A 19,844-nucleotide genomic window follows, 5' to 3' on the forward strand; every position below is an offset into this window, starting at 1 on the left:
ACTGCTTGCTCCTCTTGAGCGACCTCCACAACATGTATGTATGTATCATGCAACAATCTAATGGTGTTGCTAAGCGCATTCAAGGTTTTCCAAAAGAAAGAAAGATTTTTTTTGGACATACATGGTTTTATTTTGCTAATAAAGACTATTTATTACTCATGGTAAAAAAAAAAAGCATCAGCTTATTGCTTATGGTTCTGTGAAACTCTCTTGATTACAAAATCAAACTCAAAATTTTGTGCGTCCTGAAGTCTGTTAGATGTCTGCCATAGCACTTAAAAGAAGAACCAAAAGATTAACGCAGCAAGTTTGGATTACTTCAAGTGGTTGGGAGTGTGTGCAACTCTGCTGGAAAAATCCGATCTACTCCTATTAGTAACTAGTTAGCATCCATTGCACAAAATCACCAAACTTTCCAACCTTCATTTGTTTTTTACGTTAAAAAAAAAAAATGAACGAATTAACGTCAAAGCAGTAAAAACTAAAACTTATCTATTTGAGTTCTAGTCAGTTGTTTCACAAGTGTAAAACTTTTTTTAACGTAAACCCCAGTTTGTTTTAGTTAAACTGTGTAGATTAAATGACAGCATTTATGCGATGACACATACTTGATTTGAGCAATCAAACAATGCAAGATGCTTTTACTGCAGGTTTCAGCAGATCTACTCTACTGGAACCTGAGACTGTTAACTTTTAAAGCCAATCTATATAACGATTATTTGGTTTCCTAATTGGTTTGTGTGTCTTCTCGTGCTAGTCATTTCATGTGGCAAACTCTCATGAACTGGACGCCAAAATACTGCTCATAACTGTTAAAATTACTCATCTAATAGCACAGAGCACCTGATATAATGCTAAAGACTTGAATTTGCAAGCCAAATCTGACCCTTGAATGGCTACACTAGTCATCGTGAAGTTTTTGGTTTGTACTGCAATGTATAGATAGACAAGTGACTTCTCTTTCCTTGCAATGCCTGCATACCATATTCCTTCCTTCCATGAAAGGGGTTTTGTAATAGGCAAATCATGGTAGAACACTTTCTACATGAGCTAAAAAAGGTGCTTGACGTAACATGTTACACAGCCAATATGAGCAAAACTAACATGAGTTAAAGCCAGTATTAAAAGCTCCTTGTTGAAATAGTAAGATGCATATTATTGCCATGGACTTGAAACAGAGGAATTAAGAACATCCTATCCTACCAAAACTTGTAAACAATGCCATTAACGACATCAAGCAATAGCAATCATTGTGGTTACACTAAAGGATAAAATGAGTATAACCTATGTTCCAAATTGTTGGGATCAAAAAACTTGATCAACTAACTACATAAGCTTAGAACAACAACTTACGGTGACTAAAACAACTGGCTCAAATAGATCTTAGAAGGCCAGTAAAGTCTTTAGCATGCCCTAGAATCGCAATGAATGGTGTGGAAATCAGGAGTAACTCCTGTGTCGTGAAAGCTTGGAGTGCTATGTCACCTTGTAAGTCGAATAATCGATTTTCCCTACACTTGATTCCAATGATCAAAATATAAATGTTGTTCTTTGTTACACATTACAATGCATCACATTCCTTGTATTGCATAAACTAACATTTTTTCACTATTACTTTGTCAAATAGATGAAGAAAGAAATCAATTTTCTTGAATTATCAAGCATCTGCACGATGAGTTTTTGGTTTGATTCATCATATCACCTGTTAGCATATCTTTCTTCCACATTCTATCACGCATATACCGAGCAGAGCATACTTCAAGTGTTTGCAGTGGAATAGACAACAACACATGCATTTCTCATCCAAATTTTGTGCAATGAAAGTTATAGAATAGAAACCTTTCATATTAAAAGGATAAAGGCAATTTCTCAAGTATAAATGATCATACAAGAGTATCTAGTTTGAGAGGTAAAAGATAAAAAACTCAAACGTTAAGGACCATGGGTGTAATTTTCACTCTATTTTCTAAATATTGTGAACATTACCCTCAATGTGGATGTTTGCTAGAGTTAAGCATTAGCACTTTTGTCAAATTTGGGTAAATTGCAGCAATTTCAGAAACTCATGGGTCCGTTTTCTTAATCATGAATTTTACAAGGACTTTAGGCAGAACCCAAAAAATTTAAACCCCACGTTGACAGACCTTGGGTGTGTCGCGAGTTGCTGGACTTGCTAACACTATTGGGTTGGACAATGAGGTCACGGGGATTGATGTCATGTTTGGGCCTCACTTAAGTTTTTCTACATGTAGAGTCACTGTCATTAGTAGGCCAATGTGGACACACCTTTATTAGTAGGTCTTAGGCCCATAAATATATTTGAATGGAAACAGGCGAAATGGCTGAGAGATTTGGAACTGGGTCCGAGGTTCCTTGTGAATTCACATGCCACGATTCTGAAGTGGGCCTAATGTTGAGGTTTGCATTTGTGGGCATTCCTTATAAATACGCGAATTGGTAGGCATTTGTGGGCTTGATGAAATGCCCGCTCACATTTGCTAGGAAACTCTGGAGAACCTCAGATGACTTTAGACCAACTCAACACCGACAAAAAATAATAATTCGAAATTAAAATTTTGAAAAAGGGCCTAATTTTTGTTTGTTCTGATTTCAAACATAATGTGCTCAACAATTGAGTACTTAACTATTATGGGGGGAAAAATCAATCAACTACTTGACACCTCATTTCAGTACTAGAAATGGGCACGTGATACCCGTCCATGAAGCATTTGACTAACCAATTTCATATTTGCGAGTTAGTCATTTTTTGATCCTTACGAGTTTTGCTTATGAATAGATATCTGATTATCTAGTACACACTAGGAGAGGATCGGACTAGCGGGTCCTTTTCCCTCCTCTCTTACCATATACCTTTAAAAAAAAAAAAGGAATAATGTATACTAATTTTGTTTTGGGAAAATTGTCCAAAACATCCCTCATATTTTATAAAATGACTTTTTTCGTCCCTTACTTTTAAAAGTGTAATTTTATGTCTCTTACATATTCATATCAGTCAAATTTAGTCCCTAACTAGGTTTTCGATCATTTTTTTGCCGGATTGCACGTGATCATTTTTTAGGGGTAAATTTGTTAAATTATATTTTGTATAATCTAATTTATTGTTCCTCGCATTTCATAAAATAAATTTTTTCGTCCTTTACATTTTATAAAATGATTTTTATCATCCCTCATATTTCATAATATGAATTTCTCCATCTCTCACATTTCAAAAAATGAATAATTGTTAATATGACTATAGCTTGTTATATGTAAGACATTAACAATTATTTATGTAATTGGGTCCGGCTTGTTGACTATCTTCTCTTTTTGTATGATTCTGACTAATATTTACCAATAGAACTTTAATTTGCATATTCTTATTGTATTTTGACAAAAAATAGCTTTATTGGCCAACTGGACAATGAATACAAAATTTGTTACTAGCTAATACCAAATGAAATCAAATGACCGCATATAATATATGCTATTCGTATTGTTAAGTGAAATCAAATGGACACATACATGTGTTTATACTATTCATATTATTAAGCGAAATCAAATAAACATATGCATGTGTTTAAAAATAATGTATTCACACACATAATTAGTGAGGAATGACAAATTTATTTTTTGAAATGTGAGGGATGGAGAAATTCATATTGTGAAATATGAGGGATGAAAAAAGTCATTTTATAAAATATGAGGGACGAAAAAATTTATTTTATGAAATGTGGGGGACTACAGATTAGATTATGCAAAATATAATTTGACAAATTTACCGATAAAAAATGATCACGTGCCTTGCACGTGATGGAATCCGGTTAAAAAAATAATCGGAAACCTAGTTAGGGACTAAATTTGACCGATGTGAATATGTAAGGGACGTAAAATTACATTTTTAAAAGTGAGGGACGAAAAAAATCATTTTACAAAATGTAAGGGACGTTTTGGATGATTTTTTCTTTTGTTTTTTATTTCACATGTTTGTCTAAAATCAATAAATATTTTACGAAAAAAGTTTTGTACTGATAAAGAAGCATCCAATAATAAAATTACATGGAAATTGATCGACCAATCTCCAATACAACTCAAAACAATATGATTTGTTCCTCAAATTCAATGCTCTTAGCAAATGCTTATACGCAAAGCATGAAGTTTTAATATTAGGCGTAATTAAATAAATAAGATAAACAATGTCCTAGATCAACTAAACATTGTTCAAAAAAAAAAAAGGGGTTATAACTTTGTGTACAAATTATAAGCTCTCCTAATTGGGTAATAATTTGATCAACGAAAATTTAATTATATTTAAAATTGACATTTTTGTGCGCGAGGGTGTGCATATGTATATTACTGTAAACTCTGGTAGTCTGCCTGTGATACCATGGTGTATTGGATCGAGTAATGGTTGAGTTGTGGGTAATTTTATTTTACACGCTTGTCGGATTGGCCGCTGCGGGGTGGGTCCAGATAAAGAGGCGTCTGACCTTTTCCACTTAACTGCCGGCGCGCAGATCCACGTGCTCATCCGTACTGCTTCGTTTTTTCCTACACCTCCCCAAGAGGACCCCACCCCCAAACACCATTCATCGCTTTCTATCTCTCTCTCTCTTCTCGCTATCCCATTACCAGTAATTAATATCTTGTCCAAGTGTCCGGTGGCTTGACCCGCAGGACGACTTTTTTAGCTGCCATACGCCGCCGCCTCATTCATTATCTCCCTCGCCGCGGGAATTTTGTCAACACTCCCTTGCTCGACGACTTTTCTGCCTCGTCGAATTAAACTACTCAATTACTACTACTTGTAATTTGAATTGAATATCGGAAGCATGTCAGATTTTTATAACAACATGCATATATAAAATTTTATTACTCCCTCCGTCCCATTTTGATAGTCCTGTTTCTTTTTTCACACAGTTTAAGAGAAAGTAGTTAACTTTGTTGGAAACGTAAATTTAGATTGCTATTTTCCTAAAATACCCTCACATTAAATAGAGTACAACTTTATGGGAACTTGAATTGATGGTAAAAAAGAATCAATTCTCATTAAATGGGGTAGGTTCATAGCAACAACAACTTGTATTGATTAAGGGTATTTTAGGAAAATGAAAATATAACTACATTCTTCAATTGGAAAGTGGACTGCAATTTGGGACAGACAAAAAAGGAAAACAGGACTATCAAAGTGGGACGGAGGGAGTAATAGTTATTAATATCATACTGAATTTTAAATATTTGCGAAAGTATCAAAGAGTTAAGGAATAAAAATATGAAAAAAATGGGAATGAGAATGTAAGGTAGAGGTGAATTAAGAAAAAATAGCAGCTAAGAATAAAATGCAACTTTAAAAATCACACCATCTATCGTATATCTATTTTCCGTGTAATTTGTACTTAGCATGCATTTTATGTTATTCTTTGATGAGAAGTTTTTTTTTTCTTGGTAGTTGTTAAGTTAATTTTTGCGGGTGGTGGTATGAGTCCCTACTAGATTTTTTTTTTTCATTTTTGTGCTCTTGCAAAAGAAAAAAAGTTCTATTTGGTTTGTGATTTTCGACAGAAAACTTTTTACATTTCCGTGAACATATTTTTCAATTATTTTTTTATCTCACATATATCAAATACTTGTAGTGCATTAAAAAAAAAACTCTTGAAAATAACAGTCCAAATTAAATCAAACAAAAAAAAAAGATTTAACTAGCACCTCATAATGTTTGTATTTACTATTCAAACTTATATCCAGCAATCTACAAATAGTTTTCTGCCCCACTTTCAGCTTCACCTTTCATTGTCATTTGTTCTTCACGAACATATTATTTTAAATCTTTTTTTTTTTGTTTCCATAAGTTCTAAGAAGTAATAATAGCATAAAAAATAAAAAATAATAGAAATTTCATGCATTTTACGTTGTATGTTTTTCTATTATATAGTGTTGTTTCAACATTTTTGTATTTTTTTCCTACCTCATTATTAGTTATTTGATCTTTAGAAAACAAAATAAAAATAATACAAGGCAACGAAATGGAAAATCTTTTACGCCCCAATGTCCCACAAAAGAGCCGGGCCGCCAAATTTTGATTGCACTGGCTCTAATACGTCAACACTCAACGCGTATAAGAGATGCAATATTCGTCATTATGACAAATGACAACAACTAATACGGTGATTAGAACTTCCTATATTTTGACTGAGTATTGCATTCAACCAACTACTTTAAAATATTGACAACGTGCTTAAAATCGAGATAACAACACCATTACTGAATCGAGCGTAGGACCGCGCAAGCACTTAATGACAAGCTTCAGCTTCCACCAGGCATCCATTAGCACCACGTTTCATTCAGCGTCCGCGTACATCTACGGGAATTGGGAGACGGAAACCATTTGACTCGCTGGGAGTTGAAAGGTCCAAACTACCGAATCATGCACGTTTCCAATGCCAGCAGCCCAATACAAGGAGGGACTACAGCTACTACTACTACTTACTACCATGGCAAATCGACTTGGGCTGATTGCAAATTTTGAGGTCCCACCCGTTACATGATTGATTGAACGAGAGCTCAGATGGGATCCCCAACACCATGATGTATTGTCAAGCTCTCACCAGAGCGAGAGCGGTCATTTTTTTTAACTACTTTTATATTTTACATATATTATATTAAAAAAATTTTACAATATTTTTTTAAAAAATTATTTCAAATAATCTCCTTCCCCAAACAGCTACCTTGAGTCAACTCAGAGCCGTTGGACAGGAATTTTTGGAGTTAAACTTGTTGGTAAAGAATCTAGAATTGCAAACGAATCGAGCTCAATCAATATCGACCTGGAGTTGGTTCGAGTCAAAATCGAACTCGAACTCGAGTTCAAGATATTAAACTCGTTAGCTTGCGAGCCGAGTATATATATATATATTATTTTAAGTATATATATTTTTTATTTTAATAGTAAAATTATATATATTTTGAATATTTTATTATTTATTTAAAAAATATTATTTTATTTATTTTTTAAAAAATAAAAATAATTTTTGAGCTCGAATACGCTCGAATTTAAAATTATCGTCTCGTTCAACTCGACTTCGAGTTCACTAAAATTATATCAAGGCTCAATTTAATTAAGATAAAATTCGATTCGACTGAACCGTCTACTGTCCTAAAAGAGCCAAACTGCAACGGCCATTGCATCCATTAATTAGCAACAGCCGTTGCTGCAGTAATGTCAACTAACAGCAAATACTAGTGGCGCCAAAACGTCAAGTAATTGCCAATGATGACGTAAATGTAGGAGTGGTACTGGTACTTACTGATACCTACTATCTTGGGATTCACATTTCACCCGTGCGTAGAGGTGAAAACTCTCAGACAAGACGGCAGGATCGCGGTTATAGCTAAATGGCTGCCTATTCAACGGCAACATCTTACACTGCAACCGTGCAGTTAATGCTATATACCTGTTCAACAGTTTAAGAAAAAAAAAAAAAAACAATCAAATGGTCCAAAACCAAAGGCCATTCCCCCTTCGTACTAAGAAATTCATCGCCTGAAAAGAAGAAAAAAAGGCAATAAAAAACCAAAATCATAACCGCAGAGCTGTCGGCGTTCTTTAAGACATCTATAAATACCTCCAAACCCTATCCCAACTTTTTCCCTCGCCCCCCCCTTCCTCTCCCAACTTTTTTTTTTCCCATGGATGTCGACCACCTCCACCAAGAGCACAACAACGCCAACGCCGCAGTACGTCGCGGCGTTCAGGTGACTCCTTCGTCTCTTCGAGTTGTCAAGGAGTCTCACTTCCGCGGTGTCAGGAAGCGTCCGTGGGGTAGGTACGCTGCGGAGATTCGCGATCCCTGGAAGAAGACTCGACGGTGGTTAGGGACCTTCGACACCGCGGAGGAGGCTGCTTTAGCCTACGACGAGGCTGCAAGGAGCCTCCGTGGTCCTAAGGCGAAGACTAACTTCGGCAGCCCAGCTCTTACTCCCATGTCGTTTACGCCGCCGGTTATGGTGCAAGTCCCTTCCGTCAATCCGACGGGTTTAGCTGAAAACTTTCCGCATTGGTGCTCGCCGGCGTTTTTTGCCACAGATGAAGCCGATCGCAGCACGGAGAGGGCCGCTCGGTCGGAGTACACTGGATATAAGCTAGAAACTATAGGCGTGATGATGAGCGAGAGAGAAATGGACTTCAAGGGTGAGAAGAAGCCTTTTCTCTTCGATCTGAACCTCCCGGCACCGCTCTTCTGATCGGCCGGCGGACTGCTGTTTTTACAACATGGATCGACTCGCGACCTGGAGAACAAAAACAAAAGCAAGAACACTGAATATTTTTTTTTCAAGTGTTCGCCGGAGCAGAGATTACGGTTCTTTTCTCTTTTGTTTAATTTAGCCTCCTTTTCGGCTTATAGTGTACAGTTTATTCCTGTGGTTTTCGGGCTCCAATTCCGTCGTTGGGCTTCTCTTCTTATTTTGGTCGTAATTAATTCTAGAATTTCCTTCAATCGTATGTATGTTCTTCATGCATATATACATACATATATATATTTTTTGCTTGAATCGGATACTAACTATTTTATAGAGATATCACTAGTGCATGCTTAAAGAAAAGCCCAAAAATATGAAAGGTCTTTGTCGTCGATCGGATAATAAGGCCACTCAACGGGTGGTTTGGATTGTTTTGCTTCTCCAAACCGCAGCAGGGAAAAAAAAATTCCAAAATTCGTCTGAAACAAATGAATCTGTCGAATCACTATAATGATAAAATTTTCACCTCTTGGGCTGCTCCGTAATGTCTATGTTTTCATTTGTTGGAATTTTATGGAAGCCTATGCTGGGGATTTACGAAAAGCCTGTTCCTGTCCGAAGACTTGCGAGTCCTGAAGTCAATACTGTTTAGCTGATTACGGTTCTCGAGATCTAAACCCCGGGCCCTTTAGGATCTAAATTCACAAAAAAAAGAAGAAGGATAATTCGGCATTCAAGTCCAAGAGATGTGACAAGTTACTAATGATAGATATACGAGATTATTTGAAATATTATTTAAAATAATTATTATAATATTTTTTTTATGATGTAATATATGTGAAATAAAAAAATAATTAAAAAGATGTATTAAAAAATTGTGTTTGTGATATAGGCGGATAATTTTTAACCAAATAATAACTATCCAAACACACTTGGTACCGGTGCCACCATTGGATTGTGATTTTTCTCTAAAATCGTTATGATATATTTTTCTACCGCAACTCTCCAAAATAGTTATCCAAACAGGCAATTGGTGCACCATTCGAGCATGGGGTATTGAAACAGGTAGAAATTGACAACTCCTTGATGGAAATTAATTTGAAAGTTTCAGCACACATAGCAGGTCGGCAACCGGTAAAAGCCTTTAGTAGTAGCTTTTTTTTTTTTTTTTTTTTTTTTTTTTTGGTTGTGGAAGGGATAGCTTCAAAAACCCTTCATTGAACTTTTTTGACAAATTTGTTTGGCATCCTGGAGATTTCAAATATTACACCTACAACCCCTATTTTGACTTTTAATGCAACAATGACAACCCATGTCCATGAACAGCTAGAAATTGGCAACTCCTTGTTGGAAATTAATTTGAAAGCTTCAGCCCACATTAGCAGGTCAGTAACTGGTACAAGGCTTTCGTAGTTTTTTTTTTTAAGGGATAGCTTCAAAAACCTTCTCTAAGATTTTTGACAAGTTCATATTGCTTCCCTTGAAATTTCAAATATAATACCTACAACCCTATTTTGACTTTTAATGTAACAACGTCAACCCATGTCCATAAACAATTCATATAAAATGCTAAAAAGTACCTTCATTCCCAACCAAAAAAAAAAAAAAAAGGCAATTCATTAAATGGTGCCTTCATTTCTAGGGCGTATAAAGAAGAATACAACAAATTCAACCAAACAATGACAATTCGTTAAAAAATGAGCAAATTTTATATTGAAAAATTACTCATGGCATGGTATAGCGAGTTAGATACATTTGAACTAAACCATTAGAAGGAATTAAAATCTAAATATTGATGCCTGAAAATACTTTATTTTTCCGAACCATCAAACCTATCCCTCTCCCCAATGCTTGAAAATACTTAGTATAACAAGAATTTGAAATCACAAATTCAACATTTTTTTTAAAAAGGCTTGAAATTGTAAAAGAAAGAAAAAGAAATGGGCGCATTCCCTATTAGTAATAACAAAGTCGACCAAACTGCCACACTTTTTTTGGCAAGTCACATTATCAAATTCAATAGCATTTAAAAAAAAAAAAGATATCTTAATTTGACGAACAAAATTTGATATTTTTCTCAAGTATTTCTTTGTGTGAAATTTTATTTATTTAATTCTCTCAATGACCTTTTTAAAATTTTCCTTTTTTTTTTAATTACTTTGTTATGATGTTAGCCTATAATAATTTGTAAGATCAGATCATTTTCTTTTTATTGCATTTTTATAGTTCTTCTTTTTTCAGTTTAATCTGTTATGTTAGTATGCTTGGATGTTTAAGAAAGAAAATGCTTTTCAGCCTTTCATATCATTCAGATATATCAGCTGACTTTGTTACATATAAAATTCAAGATAATGTAGGTAAGTGTAATATTTAAAACTATTGGGGAGTCAAGTAAACTTGTTGGAAACCTCGAAGGAGATCTCTGAAATTATCCTCTTTTTTTTTTTTTGGCACACCAAAACTTAAGATCCACAATGACGGGCAAAGAAAATCGTAGCATACAGGTCCGTGAATTGAATGGTGGAAAACCCAACCAAGAGGCCCAAGACGCCAAGTCTGATCTCATCCTTCTCACTAGAAACACTCAGGACTTAATCAACAGAAAATTATGCTCTCATTGGGACGGTTAGTAGGATCGAGCCTTAAGTTTAACTGGATCATATACAATTTAGAACTTGGACTTACATATACATTTGGATTTAATTTAATTGTGGGTCAAGTCTAAGCTTTACGATAAAGTACAGCCTGAATAATTTAATATATAAACATGTGTTATATGTATAATAATGTAAACAGTATATAATTATCCATATTATTAGTATACAAAAAATTTGATAAATTTTTTTTTGTTTTTAAAAAAGGATCTATAGTGGTTGCTCAATTATCTCCTCAAAGACTCTGCTTGTGACCTCTCAATTACATATAAAATCTCTTATTAATTAGATTGCGCTTCATTGTCACAAAAAACAATTAATAGCTTATATATTATTATATATATTTGTGACCTCTCAATTACAGGTAAAATCTCTTATTAATTAGATTGCGCTTCATTGTCACAAAAAAAAATTAATAGCTTATATATATATATAACTATGGGCATGTTTGGAACCTGAGTTTTTTTAGGAGTTTGTCTAAAACTTTACTGTAGTGCACTGTAGAAATTTTTTAAAAAATTTTGTAAAAATTTTTGTAAGGTGAAAAATTTTGTAGAAGTTTTTGTAAGGTGAAAAACTTTTTTTTTTCTTTTTTTTCTCTTTCCCTTTCTTTTTCTTTTTCTTTCTTTCCTCTCTTTTTTTTCTTCTTCTTCTTCTTTTTCCCCGTTACCTCCGCTACCCCCAGCTGCAACTCCACCTCCCGCCGCCCTGCCTTCCCCCTCCCCCAGCCGCCTCTCTTTCCCCCGTCTTTCCCCTTTCCCCGCCGCCTCTCTCTCCCCCGCCTTCCCCCTCCCCCCGCAGCCCCCCTCTGCTCCTTCCCTCTCTCCCCCGCCGTCCCCCTCCCTGCCGCCTTCCCCCTCCCCCCTCCTCCCGCCACCTCTCTCTCTCCCGCCTTCCCCCTCTTCCCGCCGTCCCCGTCTGCCCCTTCTCCCTCTGCCCCTCTCTGCGCCACCCCCCTATGCGCCGGACGTAGAGAGAAAAAAAAAAGACAAGAGAGGATGATGGCAGGGGAGGAAGAGGGGGAGAGGGAAAAAAAGGAGGAAAAAAAAAAAGACCGACACCGGCACCGGCACCGGAAATTGGTGATGGAACCGGCAATGGAGGTGGTGGTGGGAGAGGAAGAAAAAGAAAAAGGGAAGAGAAATTTTTTTTTTTTTTTGTGTTTTGGATATTTTAAGTGTGTAGGTTAAAAATTTTGATAAGTTTTTTGAGATTTCTGTAGCAAAAATTGTTAAAAAACTAGTTTTATACAAACTTGGTAAAAAACCAAGCTTCCAAACCGGGCCTATGTTTTAATTGTGTACTTGAAAGGAGCCCGACCTAAACCCAAAACTCCAAGATATATATGTGAGTCGCGCAGCACAAGTTGTACTTGACTTGCCAGTGTGACATGGGAGTATGGGACCTCACTGACCGCCTCTTTTCAGTGTACGTAACCCATGTCAAGGAAATTAATGTCTTGGGATGCAGGTTTCCAACGGAAAATGTTGGTCCAATTTTCAAACCAAATTTAACAATACTCTGTCTGGCTTTTTTTTAATCCTTTTTAGGCCCCCCTGGAAGCAAGCAGCAACTCATTGGTCCATGACAAGAATAAACACGCACATGATGAGAGCGGTCTAGTAGGTGACTATTTTTTGGGCCATGGATGAAAAGACACCATCCCACACTCAAGCGGGAATGGGCGGGCATTTTTTCAGAATCCACCCCCGCTAATTAGCTGACAATAATAATATTCGCAGCCTGCAGACTAAAAATTGTCGCCGGAAAAAATAAAAAAGAAGAAGAAGAAGAGAATCCAATCCCACCCCAAAGCCTCCGGATTTGGTCCCCCCAACCCCTCTTCAAGAGTCAAGACTCTTGGAACTATAAATATAACCGCACACTGGATAAAAAGCCGGAGGCGGAGAGAACAGAAACGTACAATAAACTCGGATTCGAAATGTCCTAATTAATTAATTAATTTGGATTGGGATGTGACTCGAACTCGAATTCGCTCGCTCAAGAGTTGGTGTTGTGCTCAGCGTTCACCTGAGGCTGCAGAATGTTGGGGGATTCCATTTCCATTCCACCTGATGTGACGGCACCACAAACAATGGATATCGTAGGAAAATGCCACACAATTCCACCTGGGTACAATTAAAATATTCACACATGTAACTTACCTTGCCCCACAACCTAACTCGTTCTCAAGCATCCAATTCAGGCATTTGAACCTGACGAAGACTAACCATTCGCATACCAACCAACCATCCATCCAGCTTAAGACAAATTCAAACATCTTTTTTTTTTCTCTCTCTCTCTTTAAATTAATAAATTAATAAATTAAAACTGCATCTACTTCCCTAATAAAAAAAAAAAAAAAAAAAACCTGCCTGGCATCTTAAAAGTTATTTTTCCGGTTCAAACCCGACACAATAATCGTCTGCCAGCCTCCTTGTTTTTACCTTATCTATGGATGTCATCGGGGAATGGAACGGAGGAGTCTTTTGGGCATGCAATCAATTATCAGCTGTAAGGACTGCTGAGAACTAGCAGCATCTGCTACCCTCAAAACCTTCGCGCAGTAGATAATCCAAGAAATAAAATACTACTACAGCCAAGTAAAAAAACCCAACCTAGGCAGAAATTTAACATGAAGATTAATTTTTTGACAGCCTGAATTCCTTGAACACGGAGATCTTATCATACAGGACAATGGGCTATTGGTAGAAACATCGCAAATTCTCAGAAACTCGTCAAAAGAATCTGCACTAATGTATGCTCCCAGACCTAACAAGGTTCAAAATCCAACTTCCTTTTTTTCTTTTTTTTTTTTTCACCAGACGCTCGCTCCCCTGTACCTCAAGCTTGAACAAGTGCGATATGATATGTACGGGAGCAATTCGGGACAACCAAAAGCTGCATGACCACGGCAGGAGAAGCTTCAACTCAACAATCTTGCTGGAGTATAACCACAAGCCTCACGTATTTGCTGATTGTGATGGCAATCTTGGATGGTTATGTTCTCCTTCGTAGGTGACAATCAGCATTGAAGGCTCCTCCAAGCATCTCTCCACATGCTTTCTGGCAGGGCAGCCTCTCATGCTGCTGCACTTGTAGTATCCCCTGCACAGAGATCAGCGAATGTTGAATCTAGGCACTTTGGAGATCAACTCCTCTCCTCAGCCCTCCCACATTGAAGGCCGATATAAGATTAGATGTTGGGCTCATAAAATAATTATGTCACGACTTCCAAGAAGCTCTCAGGCACACTAAGAATCAGAGAAACATAAAACACGAATAGGATTGGAGAAGAAACAAATCCTTTTGCCAAACTAAAACTGAATCAAAGACGAGCAAAAATTCCTGGCACTACAGTGTTTTCACTTCAAAATTCAAAGTGGATGAGATGCAATTAAAAGCTAAATTGTAGATCACTCCACCGAGAGGGCACAGTAAAGTAAGTAGGTCAAGAAGCATAATAATAAATAAACGGTAAAGCAATAACTGCATGATTTTTCTATGGATTTTACTGCAATTCAAACCAAGCTCCATCATGGAATAGCAGAGACTAGCAATGTACCTGGGATGAGGTGAACCTTTGATTGGTTTCTGGCCGTACTTCCTCCAAGAGTACTCATCGGGAGGGATATCCGCAAGCTTGTTACTGATAGCAGGTACTTTGATTGATCTCTTCACCCTGTGTTTCCTGCTTAGGGAATTAAAAAAAAAAAAAAAACGCAGAGAGTAACCATAAATACCCCAAAAAAGACATCAAACTCAAATTTGAAAAATCTAAGAGGACGGAAAATAACAACCTTTTCTTTGAGCAGTGACACCGTCCACTGCTTCCACATTTCACACTCCCATCCTCTCCTCTTCCAGAGCATCTTCTTTTGTGCTGATATGTACTCTGATCAGCAGAGCGGGAAGCCCCAATTAAATGGAAGGCATTCCCGTCCAAGTTGGCAACACTCCCATCAATGCTCAAAGAAGATATGAACGACCTAGCGGATGACATGGTAGGAGTGCAGGTTGAACTATCGAAATTCAGGCTAATGCCGCTATTGCTACGTCGATACATCATATCAGCCTGCTGTTTCAACTGTTGCTGCTGAAGCTGATACCTCTGCTGTTGCTGCTGGAGGAAATGGTAGTTAGGTGGTGGTGTTTGTTGGGCAAGCTGAAGAGTATTTTTCCCATGCGAGATGAACTCCAATGAAGGGTTTCCCAATGTAAGGCTGCTTTTGACATTAGAACCCGAATCTTGAACAGGGTTGTCAGGAGAGTTGATGCGAAGAAGCTGAAGGGCTTTGGGTTGATCATCCGTTCTGCAAATTGAGTTCTCAAGGAGGATGCTTGGGGGAAAAGGGGTCTGAATTTTTTTAACCTTTCTGACTCTGGCATGACCCAAAGTAGAATTGAGAAGAGAAACAACTTTCTTAAATTTACAGACGGCCTCTCCAGTTTCCACCGCTAAATTCCTATACTGCTTCTGATCTTGGGGTTGAGATATCAGACTAAGAACTCTGCAACAACTCTCAATAGCTGCCTTATTAGCTTCTTCAACTTCTTCCATAACAACGCTCTCAACCCCAAAACAAGAGAAAAAAGCGAGGGGGTGGAACGGGAACCCTAATCCCCAAAACCCAAAAGGCCTAACAAGCCATACAATCAACCTACCCCTATATGCCAACTAAAGACAAGATCTTCATTCATCCAGTACAGGGAAAACGGTAGTAAAAAACAAACCAACAGCTAGCAGAGAAGGAATGATCGACAAAAATAAGAAATGCTTCCTCAGTTAAATCACATGTAACAAGCACACCAAGAAAAAGGGTTCATCCATAACATTGAAGGGTACCCAAAAGATCTGATTCAATTGGGCAACTAAAAGTCAACTAGAAACGAAAAAAAGAAAAAACCACGAGGTAAATTACCATTCTAGCAGAGACTCCATGAGATATGATAAAATCCCCAAGAAAGGAATGTTGAGAAAAAAGGGAGATCAACTGACCTTGAATGGGAGTATTTTGAATGCTGTATGAAACCCTAGATTCTTCAATACGAGTTAAAAGACTTGACACTTGAAGGGGATGCAAGGAGAGAAGGGGGAGGGGGGAGAATGAAAGTGAGAGAGACAGAGGTTGGAAGGTGTGAAAGAGAAGACTTTTGCTTTGCCAGGGAGAGTATTCATACAACTCGAAAGAATACAAAAGACAATATCTTTTGAATATTAATTACTTACCTTAGTCACGCAGGGAATAAATATGTGTAGTAGTATCATTATTGCCTTCATATTTAGAGAGAGAAGGAGATTAGAGAGAGAAAGTACGGTGACCAAGCATATACAGAAGTCATAGAAAAAACTGCTACAATTACACTGGTTAGTGAGTCAGCAGTGAGTGAGTCGTATTACTACCACCGTTTGATGACAGAGAAAGGTGACCACTAACTGAGTTTAACAAAAAATCTATATACTATATTAGAGAGAGAGAGAGAGAGAGAGGGGCAACCGAGGAGGAAGCTCTGGGAGGAGGCGAAACTGCCATCTCTGTTCCAGATTTCAAAGTGGGTCCCGCATTTGGACTTGTGTGAGTAGGCTTAAAGTTTTCTACTTTTTGTTTTCAATTGGGAAATATTTGTATACTCTATCTGAATAAATGAAGTGTTCATTGTAGTGCTACTAAATTGCTAATACCCCTACGCACGGTATAATTAAGGGTTCATTGCATTTACTCCCTTGTAGTTTGATCAAACTACCAATTAGGCCCCAAGATTTGGTCAAATAACAGATTAGGTTAGGCCCTAGAAGTAACTTCTGTTTACGTTTTTAAGCCGTTGCAATGAAAAGACCGGATATCCAAGTCTACCTACATTGCTAATTTCTTGAAAGTTTTGAGACAAACAATCAAGGCAATACCTATTGGGCAGCCATAATGTCGAGATTGCCATGCCTATTGCTTCTATACATCATTGGCCATCCATCGGTTGCAAAATATTGTAGAATTTGCACCCAATCTCTTTTTTCTTTTTCTTTTTTTTTTTTTGTAAACTGCCATTTTTGGATAAAACTTGAGCCAAAAGTCGACATAATTTGTTAATGAGTCTAAAACAATCACTGCTTTTCTTTTTATTCTCCAGCCAAATCAACAAGAATATATGAAGGATTCATGAATCAACTCATAGATTCTAGTCCTCAAACCTATCTAAACAATTTCAAATACAAAAACTAGTTTTCCCCTTTCTCTCTCCGATTCATGATGAAAGTTCCAAATTTCCACCCTCAATTATGCCCAAAAGCCCATCAATAAAGCTTATCATTGCACCTTACTTCTTATCAAATCTTTGCCTCAATTTCTCAGCCTCCAACTCAACATTTTGCCTTTCAATTCCTAAACTATACTCCAACTAAACCAAAACATATGCCTCTAGCCATATTTCACAACTTTCGTCATATTGATTTTGTGATGTGAAAATTAGTATGCGGTATTAAATTGATTACATTTGCTTTGCAAGACATGCTTGTTAACTTTATCTCAACTGTTCTTGGGTTCGCATGTACTAGGGTTATAAAGGAAATAGAAAAGGAGAAGGATTTTGAGATGGAAAGAAAGGGGTTGTAAGAGATAAAAAATATATATGACACTGTAATTTGATTTATTCTCCTTGATTTTTGTTTTTTGCCCTTTTTGAGAAAACATAAGAGGTAGGGTATTTTTTGGGAGCATCATAACATTATTATTCCATCATTTCTACACGTTACTTTTCTAATGAGAAGGGGGTAAATGTTATTGGACCATCGAGTCATACAGGACTGCTCGTAATATTTCAAACTTTAGGGGGTGTAAAGGCGTTTGATAAAACTATAAGGGATATAAATATAATTAATCCCAAATTTAGAGGAAAACCATCAAAATAAATGAAACAATCTCCATCCGTTGCACCGCTTTTACCACTCCCAAGTTTCAATAGGACTCATGTCTTGTCCTTTTGCTCCGAAAAGCATCTATGACTTTTGAATCCAATGCCTGCATTATTCTACTCGCACCATATTATTGTTTGGAATGTGAGTGCACCCGTCATCGTCATCCCTCGCATAATACCATTCATGCTTCCTTCTTGTATAAATCTAACAGTCTGAATTTATTTGGATAGAGTATTATTTAAAATAATTATTATAATATTTTTTATAATGTGATATATGTGAGATAAAAAGGTAATTGAGAATATAAAAAGTGAGTTGAAAAATGTGTTTAGAATGCAAACGAAATATTATTTGACATATTTATGCTATTCAAACGCTGCTTTGACGTGTATTGCAATATTTTTCTTTGTTTTCATTTTGCACACGAACTCGTCCCAGTAAAATGTTTTTAAAAAAAATTCCCAAAAACGAACTATCTGTTCCAAAATACCTACCAACGCAGCAAATTTGCTGTTGGAAATAAAAGTTGACAAGGGTTTAGTGCGTTTCACCCTAAATATAATTCAATCAATTCACATAGATATGGCATTACGCATCATAAGGAACTTCCAGCAAGCGGCCACGGCTTTTTGAAAAATTTAAGTTGCTTCATAAGCGAAGAAGTCCATTCCATGTGAGAAGGCCTTCGTTTTCTGCAATTAAAAAGTAGTAGCAGCAGTAGTAGTAGCAATTGACTAAAGAAGTTAGCAAGGGACTGTTTGTCTATCTTATCTATGTCTATATATAGATATCTATACATAGATATAGATATGCCCGCAGTCCCCATATTTCGACTGCTAGTCCACTAACTCCATTCTCTCTCCTCTTTTTGTTCCCTTGTTGATGGAACTAGTCGACTGCTGTTCTTCCAATCAAGCACTGCTACAGTGGATTTGTTTGGATACACATATTATTTCAAATAATATTTCACGTAATATTTCACTTGCATCATAAACACATTTTCCAATCCACTTTTTTATATTCTCAATCAATTTTTTATTTCACATACATCACATCACAAAAAGTACTACAATAATTATTTTAAATAATATTTCAAATAATACTCTATCCAAACAAACCCAGTATTACTAACATTTTCGGTCAGCTCATATCCAAGCCCAAAGGCCTTCGGTCAGCTGGTTGGGCTAATTTGTGTGTCCTGTCACCAAATTGCTTAGGTTCCATGGGGTCTCGTCCTGTCGCCAATTGGTTGAACGCGGGTTTTCTGTGAATCCCACTTAGATTTAATGGGCGAAATTTCCGAGTGTTTCTAATCTAATTATATGTGTGTGTGAGTTTCTTCTGTTTCGAAAAAAATGGCTGGGCTAATTTGCTTTTTTTAATTTCCAAATTTCCATTTGGCTGGCACGTTTTTTACTTGAGAGACTCAATCCATGCGTGAAGACATTACTCGCATAAATATGTATTAATTTTTTATATACTGATATTGTATATGATATATTTTTATTATTAGATACATGATACATAATTCGAATTTTAATTTTTGAAACCTAAATTTTGCATATGTGTTGTGCATTTAACGATAACAGTGGATACATTGTCAATATATATAAAATTTACTTTATAAATATTGGTAACACAGTCGAGAAACTTTTAATAATTTAACTATCTTAGATAGTTAAAAAAACACTAAAGACTAAATAAGATCATTTTTTAAGCTAATAAATAAGATCAAATCATAAAAAAAAAAACTAAATAAGATCAAATTAAAGTCATGGATTATTTTAATAATTTAACTATCTTAGTTGCTTTAAAAAAGACTGAAGACTAAATAAGATCATTTTTTTTTGTTTTAAGCTAATAAATAAGATCAAACCATAAAAAAAAAACTAAATAAGATCAAATTAAAGTCATGGATGATTTCATTAAACATGTGTCAGTTTGTAACTTTTAATGCTGCTTATGGATCTAAGTAATTAGTAACATCTAAGTAATGCACCCTTTGAGGTGCGTGTATCTCACCTTGGGCCGCCATTGGATTTGTA

At 36.4% G+C, this 19,844-nt stretch overlaps 2 protein-coding genes across 2 annotated transcripts; one reads left to right on the plus strand and one right to left on the minus strand.

The window, feature by feature from the left end:
* The first annotated feature begins 7,494 nt into the window (after nucleotides 1-7,494).
* LOC113715533 (ethylene-responsive transcription factor CRF6) lies at nucleotides 7,495-8,492 on the plus strand. The gene has a single exon (XM_027239763.2). It carries the CDS (start codon nucleotides 7,684-7,686, stop codon nucleotides 8,236-8,238), a length of 555 nt encoding a protein of 184 aa, XP_027095564.1. The 5' UTR covers nucleotides 7,495-7,683; the 3' UTR covers nucleotides 8,239-8,492.
* Nucleotides 8,493-13,508: 5,016 nt separating this feature from the next.
* On the minus strand, nucleotides 13,509-16,191 carry LOC140037761 (probable WRKY transcription factor 21). Its single transcript, XM_072082824.1, has 3 exons — nucleotides 14,690-16,191; nucleotides 14,455-14,580; nucleotides 13,509-13,997 (listed from the first exon to the last, which is right to left on the minus strand). Exons 1-3 carry the CDS (start codon nucleotides 15,448-15,450, stop codon nucleotides 13,853-13,855), a joined length of 1,032 nt encoding a protein of 343 aa, XP_071938925.1. The 5' UTR covers nucleotides 15,451-16,191; the 3' UTR covers nucleotides 13,509-13,852.
* Nucleotides 16,192-19,844: the final 3,653 nt, after the last annotated feature.

The sequence above is a fragment of the Coffea arabica genome, chromosome 1c (assembly GCF_036785885.1).
Source record: "Coffea arabica cultivar ET-39 chromosome 1c, Coffea Arabica ET-39 HiFi, whole genome shotgun sequence".
NCBI lineage: Eukaryota > Viridiplantae > Streptophyta > Magnoliopsida > Gentianales > Rubiaceae > Coffea > Coffea arabica.

Excerpts from the sequence above, each read along its gene's own strand:
- LOC113715533 (XM_027239763.2), top strand. The coding sequence starts at position 7,684 with ATGGATGTCGACCACCTCCACCAAGAGCACAACAACGCCAACGCCGCA.
- LOC140037761 (XM_072082824.1), bottom strand. The coding sequence starts at position 15,450 with ATGGAAGAAGTTGAAGAAGCTAATAAGGCAGCTATTGAGAGTTGTTGC. Across the intron at positions 14,581-14,689 it reads TGTCACTGCTCAAAGAAAAG|GAAACACAGGGTGAAGAGAT; the intron begins GTTGTTATTTTC and ends TTCCCTAAGCAG. Across the intron at positions 13,998-14,454 it reads AAAGGTTCACCTCATCCCAG|GGGATACTACAAGTGCAGCA; the intron begins GTACATTGCTAG and ends ATCTCTGTGCAG.